This window comes from Gymnoscopelus braueri, assembly GCF_963280865.1.
Source record: "Gymnoscopelus braueri genome assembly, chromosome: 16".
Classification (NCBI taxonomy): Eukaryota; Metazoa; Chordata; class Actinopteri; order Myctophiformes; family Myctophidae; genus Gymnoscopelus; species Gymnoscopelus braueri.
The window spans coordinates 52533107-52547184 of record NC_137616.1 but is presented as its reverse complement, the minus strand read 5'-3'; the positions used below and the strand labels follow the sequence as shown (position 1 = coordinate 52547184).

The following is a 14078-nucleotide window of genomic DNA, read 5'->3' as shown; positions in this document are numbered from 1 at the left end:
CATTAGCCAGAGCACTGATCAATAGTATGTGGCAAGTTTGGAGGAGTGGAATGCTCGTGTGCTGGCCAACCCCGGACCTACACCACAGCACGGGCATTTCAATTAAAGTAGTAGGATAATAATAATAATAATGGATTGCATTTCTATAGCACTTTTCCTAGTGCTCAAAGCGCTTTACAATGGTTCATTCATTCATACAGGTGGGGGGGGGGGCATTGGGAGTTGAAGTGGCCAACAGTCGACGCCAGCGTCCTCTCCTCTCCCACATTCACACACCAAATGGTGGCAAGCTAGCGCCGACCGACTCATCGGAGGCAATGTAGGGTTCAGCGTCTTGCCCAAGGACACCTCGAAACACCAACTCTGGGGGAGCCCGGGATCGAACTGGGAACCTTGCGGTTGCCATCGGGCCGCTCTAGCGGCCACTCTACCCCTGACAGTACGTTTTAACAGCGGGCGATCCCGGGCGACATCGTCCAAAAGATAAAAAAAATCCATCTTTCATCGCCCCCCCGCCCACTTCGCCCTATCGCCAGTAGTCGCCGGCTCTCATATACATATAATGCACTTCCGGAAAATACTATCCTGATCGCCCGCTGTTAAAACGCACCGTCAGCCACTGCCGCCCAACTGGTGTGAGATCGGGAAATGGAAAGGAATCAAAAAACTACATTCACCACAACTTGCCTTTGAGCACCGACTGGATCTGTTTGACGTCTAGAGTTTCGTGGGTTAGCAGGGCTTCCGCTAGCATCTTGTGCTCCTTACTGTACGTCTTCAAGATGCTTTTAGCCCGCTCGTACGAATCCTCCAGCAGAATACTGACTTCCTGCTCGATGGCGGCTTGCCTCTCGGGGCTCAGCCTGCTCGGGTCGGCGTAAGTCATGACGCCGAGCTTGCTCATTCCGACTTTGGTCACCATCATCTCTGCGATTTTCGTCGCTCCGTCAAAGTCACTGGACGCCCCGGTGGTGACGTAGTCCTCTCCGAAAATAAGCTCTTCAGCCACACGACCTCCCATGCAGACGTCCATATCAGCCAACAGCTGGGCTCGTGTCAGGTGCCAGCGGTCGTCCTCTGGGAGCAGAGACACGTGGCCAAGGGTCGGGCCTCGGGGCATGATGGTGGCTTTATGGACGGGTGTTGCATCCTTGGTGTAGAGGGCGACGATGGCGTGGCCAGACTCATGGTAGGCCGTGATGGTCTTGTTTTTCTTGTCAATCTGTACACTCTTCCTCTCAGGGCCCATGAGGATCTTGTCCTTGGCGAACTCCAGATCCTTCATCGTAACCGTCAGCTTATTGTCCGTGGCTGCCTTCAGGGCGGCCTGGTTGACCAGGTTCTCCAGCTCGGCGCCAGAGAAGCCCACGGTTCCCCGGGCGATGATATGCGCGTCCACCGCAGGGTCTGCTATGACCTTGGACAGGTACCACTTGAGAATGTCAGTGCGGCCTCTCACGTCAGGGATGGGGACCGTCACCTGCACATCAAATCTCCCAGGCCTTACCAGAGCTTTATCTAAAAGCTCTGCCATGTTTGTAGCACCGATAACAATGATACCTTCATTTGGTACGAACCCATCCATCTCTGCCAGCAGCTGGTTGATGGTTTGTCTGGAGAAGCTAGGCTCTGATGGAGAATCAATCCTTTTGCCCCCGACACTGTCCAACTCGTCAATGAAAACTACACAAGGAGATTGAGCTTTTGCCTTTTTAAAGAGTTCCCTGATGCGCTTAGCGCCGACACCCACATACACCTCATCAAACTCTGATCCAGAGGCGTAGTAGAAAGGCACGCCGGCCTCCCCCGCCACGGCTCGAGCCAGGAGAGTCTTCCCCGTACCCGGAGGGCCGACCAGGAGAATCCCTTTAGGAAGTTTCCCACCCAGCACACTGAATTTGTGGGGATTCCTGAGATACTCCACGACATCTTGAAGTTCATTCCTTGCTTCATCCACTCCTTTCACATGATCGAATGTCACGTCTGGGATCTCGGCGGTGTTTACCTCATAGTCGAAAGCAATGATCTTAATGTGTGTCGACAGGCTGTAGATGCCGAAGCAGAGGAGGAGGGCCAACACGAGTAGCCTGTATCTCCTGGTTTGTGTTCGACTGAAGTCCTGGGACTTTAGGAAGCCCTCAATGAAGCCTGTCTTGAAGCCATCCTGCTGGCTGTCTGGAATGTTCTTCTGTTTCAACACTTGGTCCAGTGACGGGGTCTCTGGTCCCTTTCCTTCCTTCATGAGCCGTTGCTTCATGAAGGTTCGAGCGTGAATATCTACAGGACCATCACGACTAGAACCCAATCGGCTTATCCTGGACGACAACAGCGTCTTGAATCCACGATGTTGGATCCATACAGGAAAGCGCCGTAGCTCTGAGCAGACAGCACTTGGTGGACTGTGGTATTGTCTGTAGAATGTCGGTGAGCCAAATAAACCTAATGTTCTGAGTGAAAAGCCATGTTTGTTCTGGCAGAAGGTGTCTGCTGAGACATGGGTGGTCCGCCACGCTGCTGGGATGTGATGGGCTTCCTTTGCTCTTAGTGTCGGCATCAACCTGCTGACCAGCTCCTCAAGCTGAGTGCTTCCCAGCTCCCACCGGCTCACACTGGCTGTTTGGAGTGAAGGCTTTGGTTCGGCAGGGAAGTATTTCTGCAGCCTCTGCAGCGACGATGTGGCTGCAGAGTTGACCAAACTCTTCAAGGAATGGAAGGCATTATTGGAGAGCTGGCCGAGAGGCAGCGTCACCTGCTGACGCTGGAATGAAATCATTATATAATAGAGAACTGTATCTTCTTCTCTCTCTCTCTCTTTGTCTCGTGCGGTCACAGACTGTCTTTATCGCCAACTGACATTTCAAATCTTTGCCCAAAAGAGTCATTGCATCAGATGATTTCATAGATGACTGATGTTGCCCAAATATGGAGCCATACGTCATACATCTGTATCATGGCTGATTTATGACGTATAATCTCTGAAGCGTTTGTGGCCCACCCATCTGGTTACTTAACACGGCCCACCCATCTGATTACTTAACACGGCAGCCGAAAGGCGCGTTTGTTCTAATGATCGATCAATCGATTGTGTTCCGGCTTGAATAAATGGCACGGACGTAGTATACTTCCCTTTCCTGTTCATCGTTATCACAAAGAAAACACATTTCTTCAAGGTTTTAAAGGGAAGAAATAACACGACCGGACAGGTGTCCCTTATTTGGATGTCAGATATTTGGATGTCAGATAGTTGGCAACCCTACTTCAAAGGCTCCTGCGTAAACCGGCGTAGTTAGACATGCATTGTTGTGTGTATGACATCACACCAGAGCGCTAATCAGTATTATAAAAAAAGTAGTATAAAAGGTAAAAGACGTCTTTAGACTTTAGTCAACAGAAGGCAGATCAAAAGGAGCGAACGGCTCCAAGGAAGACATAAGAGAAGTCGGTTTCTGATACATCAACCATGAATATCTTTGGGAAAAACCCATTCGATAAAGATGTGGAGCAAGCGACCAGCGAGACGAACGTGACAGAGGACTGGAGCCTCTTCCTGAGCATCTGCGATAAAGTGGGCAAGACGCGCGGAGGGCCCAAGGAATGTTTACGCGCCATCATGAAAAGAGTCAACCACAAGAATCCCCAGGTGGCGGCGCAGGCCCTGACGCTGCTGGCCTCGTGTGTCGCCAACTGCGGCAAAGCGTTCCACCTGGAGGTCTGTTCCAGGGAGTTTGCCAACGACATCAACGCCGTCTTGAACAAGGGCAACCCCAAGGTCGTCAAGAGACTGAAGGCGCTGATGGTGGAGTGGGCCGAGGAGTTCCGTGACGACCCGCAGCTCTGCCTGATCTCCGCCGTGATCAAGGATCTACGCGAGGCAGGCTTCACCTTCCCCCCCGTCGCAAAAGGCTCCTCCTCCTCCTCCTCCCCCCAGGCGGCTGCTGCTGCCGAGAAGAAAGCCAAAGCGAGCCCGGCTGCAGTGGCGGTAGCTCCTGCCATCTCGGCGAGCAGAAAGGAAGAGGAAGACTTGGCCAAAGCCATCGAGTTGTCTCTGCAGCACCAGACATCGTCTCAGTCCGGCCTCTACCCCGTCACCACCTCCACCAGCTCCACCTCCAGCCTGATGTCCTCTTCTTCCTCCTCCTCCTCTTCCTCCTCCTCCATGCACAAGGCGTCGGCGGCCGATCGGAGGAAGATGCGAGCCGTCTACGACTTTGAGGCGGCCGAGGACAACGAGCTCACCTTCAGGGCCGGGGAGATCATCGCCATCCTGGACGACAGCGACCCCAACTGGTGGAGAGGGGAGACGTACCGGGGGGTCGGGCTCTTCCCGTCCAACTTCGTCAGCGCCGACCTCACCGCCGAGCCCGAGACGACGAAGACAGAGAAGTGCTGTGAAGATTGTTCTCCTCAGACGGGGTCCGTCGTCAAGCCCGACCCGGGGCCCGCGCTCGTCGACGAGGAGAAGATGGACCGGCTCCTGCGGATGATCCAGGGCGCCGATCCCGCGGACGCCCGGTACGACGCCGACGTGGAGTTCCTGCGACTGGAGGCCGCCTGCGGCCAGATGGGACCGCTCATCGACCAGGAGCTGGAGGACATAGACAGGAAACACTCGGAGCTGTCGGAGCTCAACGTCAAGGTGATGGAGGCCCTGTCTATGTCCGCCAAGCTGATGAATGAAGACCCAGCGTACGCAGGCTACTCTACGCTACAGAGCCAGGCGGAAGACCCAGCGTACTCAGGCTACTCTGGAGACCCAGCGTACGCGGGCTACTCTACGCTACAGAGCCAGGCTGGAGACCCAGCGTACGCAGGCTACTCTGGAGACCCAGCGTACGCAGGCTACTCTGGAGACCCAGCGTACGCAGGCTACTCTACGCTACAGAGCCAGGCTGGAGACCCAGCGTACGCAGGCTACTCTACGCTAAAGAGCCAGGCGGAAGACCCAGCGTACGCAGGCTACTCTGGAGACCCAGCGTACGTAGGCTACTCTAAACTACAGAGCCAGGCTGGAGACCCAGCGTACGCAGGATACTCTAAACTACAGAGTAGTGAAGACTTCTATGAATCACAGCGTTACCTACATGCCGCAACCTGCTAACCCTCTGCTAACCCTGCGGCTCAACAGGCGTATCTGGGCCGGCCCAGATGCAAGCCCAGATGCAGGCTCTTATAATTATTCGGCAAGTGGCGGCGCGGTGGTGTGGGGTTACGGCGCCCCCGCCGAGCAGCTTCAAGGCAGTGTTCAAGCCCCCACGCAAGAATTCCTTGGCAACGTGCACATTCCGCAGGCAAATCTTACTACTATATAATTGACAAAAGCTCCGAAGTTCGGCAGCGATTCGCAAGCACAGGATCAGTCCACATGCCTCCAAGACCCGCCACAGACTGTTGATCAGAGCTATGGCTATATTTTAGGCATCTTACCCCACCTCCATCAGCGATCAGACTCTCGGCTTGATTGATCCTCTGATTTGCCTATCAGACCCTCAGCCTGATCAGGCAGGTTGCCATAGCAACCAGATAAAGGAAGTCAGACCTCTTTATCACAAATGACCGAGGTTGGGAGGATGGGACTAGACGTTAGGGCCGCAAAGCAAAGCGGGGAGGGAGGAGAGGAGAGGACCCGACCGCTGCGGACCGGTAGGCAGCGGTTCCGGTAGGAGACACAAAGGAGACTCTTCGTGTCTCCTACCGGAACCGCTGCCGGTCAAAAAATTATTGGCTTAGGAATGAGACAAAAACTAAAATCCATGAATTCAAGTCTCCATGGGGTGACTGATACATAGAAAAACTATCCATGGGGTGACTAATACATAGAAAAACTATCCATGGGGTGACTAATACATAGAAAAACTATCCATGGGGTGACTAATACATAGAAGAACTATCCATGGGGTGACTAATACATAGAAAAACTATCCATGGGGTGACTAATACATAGAAAAACTATCCATGGGGTGACTAATACATAGAAAAACTATCCATGGGGTGACTAATACATAGAAAAACTATCCATGGGGTGACTAATACATAGAAAAACTATCCATGGGGTGAACTATCCCTTTAAGCAGGAGTGGGCAACTTTGACGATGCAGAGGGCCACTAAATGTCCACACTCACTCCAGAGGGCCACACTGCATATACTGTCTCTGTATTTCAACTTTTTTCGCCATTCTATGTCACACAAAAGTAGCAAAAAATAGCAGATCTACAAGCTCAAAACGCGTCGCAGTGCGACGCGTTTTGAGCTTGTAGATCTGCTATTTTTTTTATTGGAATCCTGAAAAGTAACATTTTTATTTAATTTCAAATGCATTTAGTTATACTTATGTTAACTTTATGAACTTAAATACAAATACAATGGACATAAAAAAGACAATAGAATGTTAATACTAGTCATTAAGCTACTAATATAGACTGAAGTAATTAAAGCGGGTCATGTTTGCATGTTTAGAATCATAACAGCTGAGATCAATAATATATCATTATTCTGATATTAACCTGGGGGCCGCATTAAGTGGAGGTGGGGGCCGCATTGAGTGGAGGTGGGGGCCGCATTGAGTGGAGGTGGGGGCCGCATGTGGCCCCCGGGCCGCCAGTTGCCCATGTATCCCTTGAAGTCTAGCTCAGACCAAACATCAACAACAAGCTAATCTCTGAAACTAATGTTTACAAAGATGTAAAAAAAAAACTGGACGAACTGAAGCCCAATGTCAAGGTCAACGGGTGGAGATAGTTTCCACAACGCCTCAACCTACTGTACTTACATTAGGCCAATGATGGGAAGTTACTAAGTACATTTACTCAAGTACAATTTTGAGGTATTTTTACTTTACTGGAGTACTTTACATTTTCAGTACATTTACTTCTACTCCATTACATCTCAGAGGCAAATATTGTACTTTTTACTCCACCACAATTATTTGAAAACTTTAGTTACTTTGTAGATTTTGATTATTATTACAAAACATACATTAACCACTTCAGCCCCATATACATTTCTACCATTTGAAAATAGCAGATCTACAAGCTCACAATGCGTCACATCGCGACACATTGTGAGCTTGTAGATCAGCTATTTTCAAAAGATTGTACATTGTATACATTTGAAACCTGTGAAATGGGACATTCTGCATAATGAGTGCTTTCTAACAAGTGTACACTCTCAGAGTTACAGACCTGTAAGGGTCCATTTGGTTCCATTTGTACACTTTCAGAGTTACAGACCTGTAAGGGTCCATTTGGTTCCATTTGTACACTCTCAGAGTTACAGACCTGTAAGGGTCCATTTGGTTCCATTTGTACACTCTCAGAGTTACAGACCTGTAAGGGTCCATTTGGTTCCATTTGTACACTCTCAGAGTTACAGACCTGTAAGGGTCCATTTGGTTCCATTTGTACACTCTCAGAGTTACAGACCTGTAAGGGTCCATTTGGTTCCATTTGCACACTCTCAGAGTTACAGACCTGTAAGGGTCCATTTGGTTCTTAACTATAAATCATTTAGCTGGGGACCCCCTGGAACCCCTTCAAGGACCCCTGGGGTTCCCCGGACCACACTTTGAGAACCACTGGCATACAGCACTGGTTCTGAAAGCGTGGTCTAGGGACCCCCAGGGGTCCTTGAGGGGGTTCCAGGGGGTCCCCAGCTATAATGAGTTTAATATGGCATAAGTTTGACCACTTTAACCCTACATACAACGGCAGTGGTGTAAAAAAGTACTCACATTCTTTACTTAAGTAAAAGTACCAATACTGCAATATAAAAATACTCTGTTACAAGTAAAAATCCAAAAAAAAAAATGACTTGAGTAAAAGTACAAAAGTATTGGCATCAAAATGTACTTAAAGTACCAAAAGTAAAAGCACTAAATATTTGAAAATAGCCGATCTACAAGCTCACAACGCGTCGCGATGCGACGCGTTGTGAGCTTGTAGATCTGCTATTTTCAAATAGCCTATGTATAAAATAGGGCTAAAGTGGTTAATGTATGTTTCATTATATCATAGTTTATATCTGAAAAGTAACTAGTAACTAAAGTTTTCAACTTTAGTTAGCACTTTAGTCAGCACTTGCGCAGGAAACCGGGTTCAAGTCCGGGGTAGATGAGGAAAGTAACGTAGTGTTGCTTTAAATCTTGTCACTTAGTAAAACATAAAAAAGAAGCTATTTACAAGAGAGCGTGCATGTCCCAAATACAGTTGTTTTAGAACGAGGTGTTTGTCTATAGTATATCTCTGCTGTCCGGCAGGAACCAGCTAACTCCAAAATGTTCATTTTTCAGGAAATGAAAACAAAAAGTGGAGTTAGGAGGTTTTGCTCATCATTTATAAGAACAGCTGAATGGACCTCCAAGCTCACAATGAGGTTGGTGGTCAAAAGGGGGTGGAGCCTGCAGTCAGCTAAACCAGCTATAACTCCGGTGGAGTTAGCTGGTTTAGCAGAAAGTTTGAGGATCCAATGGAGTTAGCTGGTTTTGTCAGAAGCGCTTTTTAATACTTTCCATTGGTTCAATATTTGTTTTACCAACACACAGACGTAAATTGTGTTCAATAGCACTGATTTATGGGGGAAAAAAATGCAAAAGCGTCAAAATGGAGTTAGCTGGATTCTGCCGGACAGCAACGATTGTCTATGACAGGGGCCTTCAATGTTTTCAGGCTAAGGACTAGGGTTGTAGTCGAGACCACCTAAAGCGAGTCCAAGTCAGTACCAAGTCCGAGGGGGGGCGAGTCCGAGTCAAGACCGAGTCCGAGAGGCCAGGGAGGGGGTCGAGTCCGAGTCAAGACCGAGTCCGACGGGAGGCGAGACCGAGTCGAGGCCGAGACCGACCGGAGGCGAGACCGAGTTTTTTATTTTATTTTTTTTATAGAAAATGTTCAAATCAGCCTCATGGTGGCGCTATGACAGGCCACAGGAAACTTTGCACACTCCCTAGAGGCCAAGGAAAAACCCTTGCCCTGCATTTTTCACATCTGCCTGTTAGAGCGCCACCAGGAGGCTGACTTTTGTAAAACAAATTTGTTGCTATTACTCCTTCAGATTCTATCCAAAAATCACGCAAATCAGTACACAGTATCTCTATAGTCATGTGATCAAGACGGATGTGTCCGATATTTCATATTGCATCCTAATTTGCTAACATTAGCTTCCAAAGTTTGCAGGATAGATCAGTTTGGAACAAAATGCCTCAAATCATGAAATCATGAAATTTTCCACACACATTCCCACTAGAGAGGAAGAAATGCCGCCCTTTTCACATTGGCCTGTTATAGTGCCACCAGGAAGCAACAATAACCTACCTGACCTGGCGGAGACCTGTGCTCCGAGGAGCACTTTTTCTAGTTTTGTTTTGTTTTTATTTTGACATTTAAAACATTCTTTGCATCTTTTAATGAATGGCAGAGCAATTAGCTATTTAGTTATTTTTACTGAATTAATTACATCTCAATGGTAAACCTAGACCAAAGAACAATGACCAAATTGACCAATGAGCCATTATCATCATTACACATTAATGTTCCTTACAGACAGAACAATTAAAACTACTCCCCTTTAATGACAAGGAGCCATCATTACATAGCACATCGATATGTGCTACTTTAATGACTGAATTACATGTGAATGGTAAAGTTATTGACCAACCAAGTCTCACACCCCAGCAATGAATCAGTGTTTCAAACACTGGTGAGACATTCGATTTAAACGCACTGTCATTCAATATGCGTTTGCATCTTCAGTTTTAAAATATGTAAACGTCATAATAACAGGCTACAGTAGTTATATATATATATATATTTTTTTTTGTACTAAGTTATTTTTTTTTGTACTAAGTTATATTGGTCTCAATATTTGTCACATTCAGCCCTGGACTTCACTGACTGAAGTAGGGGTCATATGAATCACATTAGATTCACAGATTTTATGTATTTTCCCCACAAATTATTTTCATTCAAATTAAATGTGATTGAACTTGCACTAACAATGACTTTAGTTGATTTTGCACTATTTAAAATATAATATTTCTTAATTATTAATAATTGAAGCTTGTAGATTGGCTATTTTCACCAGTTTTTAAATAATAATAAAAAAAAGGAACATACAAGGTTTCCACCCAACAGCGACGGTTCTGTAACAGTACATGAGTCAGTTTTAGCATATTTCATTCTAATTGGCTACGATGACTGCCTATGAATTTCATGGCCTGGGTAGGTAAACCTGGCCTGGTGGAGATATGCCCTGTTGCGCACAGCAGAACAACAGGTGAAGGCAATGAACTTAAACAAGGACTGTACTGCACAGCAAAAATTGCTCAAACTATGTCAAACTGTCACATAGCTGAAATAAACTTTCCATTTAGATCATTGTTGACAAACAAACAGAACATGGATGTTGTTTGCAAAAGGATTATTTATTTCTTGTCCATTTGTTTGTGAGGTGAGATCACAGCTTCTCTCTACTTTTGTGTGATATTGATAGCCTATAACTTTGAATTTGTTTGCAGTTCATTTCTATTGCTTACTGGATATTAAGACTAATAATTTTGGGATTTCGCTGTATTTTGTCAAATGTATTAATCTATATTTTTCTGTTGATCAAGCCTCAGGTTTTGTGATTAGATGCGCACACGCGCTGTCAGCCACTGGCAATCAATGATGTGCGCAAGGAAACCTTACTGAAAGCCGTCTCTAATCATCTTTAGAGAATCTCGTTTATTAAAACAACCACAGGCTACACAGTGAACACACAATAAATAAATAAATACCTGGAAAGCTTACGCTGTTAGTGGAAATAATTTAAAAATAAAATAAACTAGAGGGACATGGCAGAGTGTGTTCTGCTGCTGCTGCTGCGCTGTCAACCACGAGATGATGCGCTCCAAGACAGCTGTCCATAAGCGCCAGACAGCTCTCTTAGAATGTTAATGTGAATAGGCTCCTCATAATATGGGTATAATAAAATTATTTAATTGCATTGTAGTGACTTGGTCTAGGACTCGAGTGGACTCGGTGGGGGCAGAGTCCCGAGTCCCTTAGTCCGAGTCCGAGTCAAGACCGAGTCAAATTATGGGCGAGACCGAGACAAGACCGAGTAAATCAAAAAGCGGTCTCGAGACCGGTCTCGAGACCGAGACCGGTCTCGAGTACTACAACCCTACTAAGGACCCCCTAGCTGAGAGAGAGATGACGCAGGGACCCCCTCTTTACCCAAAAAAATAGCCGATCTACAAGCTCGCAACGCCTCGCGCTGCGAGGCGTTGCGAGCTTGTAGATCGGCTATTTTTTTGGCTAAAGTTCTTCTCAGAATAGGAATGCCCCCCCCCCCCCATGTGGAAACTCTGAGGACCCCCTAGGGGTCAGGGACCCCCTGTTGAAGACCCCTGGTCTATGGTTTGTCTATCAGCAGCAGCAGCGTCACAGACAGTGTTAGGTATAGCTGGAGGAGGGATTGAAGGATTGGCGATAAGGAAACAGACTTTCTCTCTCTCTCTCTGTGTCTCTCTGTCTGTTCAACATCCAAGACCTTACTGTCCTTCACCTCCTGCTGCTCCTACAGTCTGTTCACCTCCTGCTGCTCCTACAGTCTGTTCACCTCCTTCTATCCTCCTACAGTCTGTTCACCTCCTTCTATCCTCCTACAGTCTGTTCACCTCCTTCTATCCTCCTACAGTCTGTTCACCTCCTTCTATCCTCCTACAGTCTGTTTGGTGAGTTTGAATTCATTCTATTAAGATATACAGTCTATTGTTGGTCAGTTTTAATTAATGACCCCCCAAAATAATCATATTTGAACTGGAGACCCCCCACCCTGACAAGCACTTGGAATTGTAGGAGTTGAGGGATTCGGCTCTACAGATAAATATTGTGAAAATAGCAGATCTACAAGCTCACAACTTCTGAAACGCGAGGCGTTGTGAGCTTGTAGATCTGCAATTCTTTTTTTTAATATTATTTGACAATTTGGCCAATATTTGATGTGTTTTTATAGTATAGTTTGTTGATTACTTTTGAAGCAGTAATGGCCTTTCTTATAAAGGTCTTAAAAGTCATTAAAATCTCACTTTACTGTCATCAGGGGACCCCCCAAAAAAATCATGTGGGGACGCCCCTGGGGGACCCGACCCACATGTTGAGAACCACTGTTTTAAAGGTCTGTCAGATCTATGTTCTGATGCTCAGTATCAGTGTATAAACTGTCAGTGGAACGAACGGGTCCATGACATTACATTAAACCAGTCGTGGAAAGTAACTAAGTACATGTACTCAAGTACTGTACTTAACAAAATTACAATTTTGAAGTATTTTTTTAAAGTGTTTCGAGTAAATGTACTTAGTTACTTTACAACACTGATTAGAAGGTCATGTAGCGACCTGAAAATCTATTATTTGCATTTTTTTTTTACCAATAAGTGACTTTTAACAGTCTGTGCAAAACAAAGATCTGATAAAAGTCACTGAGTGAGTATTTTCTTCATCCAGTAACGGTTGCCGGGCAGATTAGAACAGAACAACCCAAACATCTTTATTTAAATGAAGAGGTTTGATGTGTCAGAGGTGAAGACCTTGGTTCCCAACGCATTATTATGAACACATGCTGCCTGTATCTCTGACACACACACACACACACACACACACACACACACACACACACACACACACACACACACACACACACACACACACACACACACACACACACACACACACACACACACACACACACACACACACACACACACACACACAGTGATAAAGACGACAGGCCTTGAATGAGAGGACAGTTTATCTTTCAGCAGATTTCACTGCAGGCTGCAGCTGCTCTGCCTTCATCCAACATATCCAGCACAGCGTTGTAAGCAGTGGTGTAAAGTAACTAAGTACATGTACTCAAGAACTGTACTTAAGTACAGTTTTGATGAACTTTTTACTTTACTGGAGTATTTCCAATTTCCGGTACTTTTACTTCTACTCCACTGCATCTCAGAGGCTAATATTGTACTTTTACTCTTTTGCTCAAAATAAAGTGTAACTATACAATAACCATAAAGTTATTTTATGGTTGATTGAGCTCGTGTGTTGCGCTCTGAAAATAGCAGATCTACAAGCTCACAACGCGTCGCAGCGAGACGCGTTGTGAGCTTGTAGATCTGCTATTTTCAGCATGCAACCAAGGTGTAAAATTAGGCATTACGACGCCATCAAGGAACCGCCAACATACATTTTAGTCGACTAAATCGATGGTTCTCAAAGTGGGGTCTGGGGACCCCCAGGGGTCCTTGGGGGGGTTCCAGGGGGTCCCCAGCAAAATGTGTTTATAGCATCACAGTCATTTTAACCACTTTAACCTTTTATACTTTGGCTATTCAAAAATAGCAGATATACAAGCTCATAGCGCGGCACTGAGTGCCGCGCAATGAGCTTGTAGATGTGATATTTTTGAAAATCTTTGAATATAATATTTTTAAAGCAAACATTTGCAATTCAAATCTTTACTTCTGGGGGGTCCCTGGAACCGAATATTTTGACATGGGGGTCCGCGGCCAAATACATATCATTTTGGGGGTCCTTGACATGAAAAAGTTTGAGAGCCACTGGACTAAATCAGCTGTAGATTTAGTCGACTATAATCTTATGATATTTAGTCGACTAAAACTAGACAAAAACAAAAACATTTCGGATGACTAAAATATGACTACAACTAAATGGAATTGTCTGGGTGTCAGGTGTTCATGGGTGAATGGGATCTACTGGGTCGTCTACTCGATAAGGTCCAGTCTCATTCTACGGTCATTGTGTTGTTTATAGGTGTTCTAGACATGGGTGAATGGGATCTACTGGGTCGTCTTCTCGATAAGGTCCAGTCTCATTCTACGGTCATTGTGTTGTTTATAGGTGTTCTAGACATGGGTGAATGGGATCTACTGGGTCGTCTTCTCGATAAGGTCCAGTCTCATTCTACGGTCATTGTGTTGTTTATAGGTGTTCTAGACATGGGTGAATGGGATCTACTGGGTCGTCTTCTCGATAAGGTCCAGTCTCATTCTACGGTCATTGTGTTGTTTATAGGTGTTCTAGAC

At 46.1% G+C, this 14078-nt stretch overlaps 3 protein-coding genes across 3 annotated transcripts in view; 2 read left to right on the top strand and 1 right to left on the bottom strand.

Moving 5' to 3' along the window:
* The window catches only part of LOC308102580 (E3 ubiquitin-protein ligase TRIM35-like), a gene marked incomplete at its 5' end in the record, with an annotated part of 614451 nt that overhangs the window by 328846 nt on the left and 271527 nt on the right, over window positions 1-14078 (top strand). The window lies entirely within an intron of this gene.
* On the bottom strand, window positions 674-2773 carry LOC308103900 (ATP-dependent zinc metalloprotease YME1L1-like; the record flags this gene model as incomplete). The annotated part of the gene is made up of 1 exon (XM_080454109.1): window positions 674-2773. One exon carries the CDS (start codon window positions 2771-2773, stop codon window positions 674-676), a length of 2100 nt encoding a protein of 699 aa, XP_080310235.1.
* LOC308103899 (signal transducing adapter molecule 1-like) lies at window positions 3461-14076 on the top strand (the record flags this gene model as incomplete). The annotated part of the gene is made up of 5 exons (XM_080454108.1): window positions 3461-5019; window positions 5126-5288; window positions 11523-11708; window positions 13725-13961; window positions 14068-14076. The coding sequence occupies 5 exons, from the start codon at window positions 3461-3463 to the stop codon at window positions 14074-14076; spliced, it is 2154 nt and encodes a 717-aa protein (XP_080310234.1).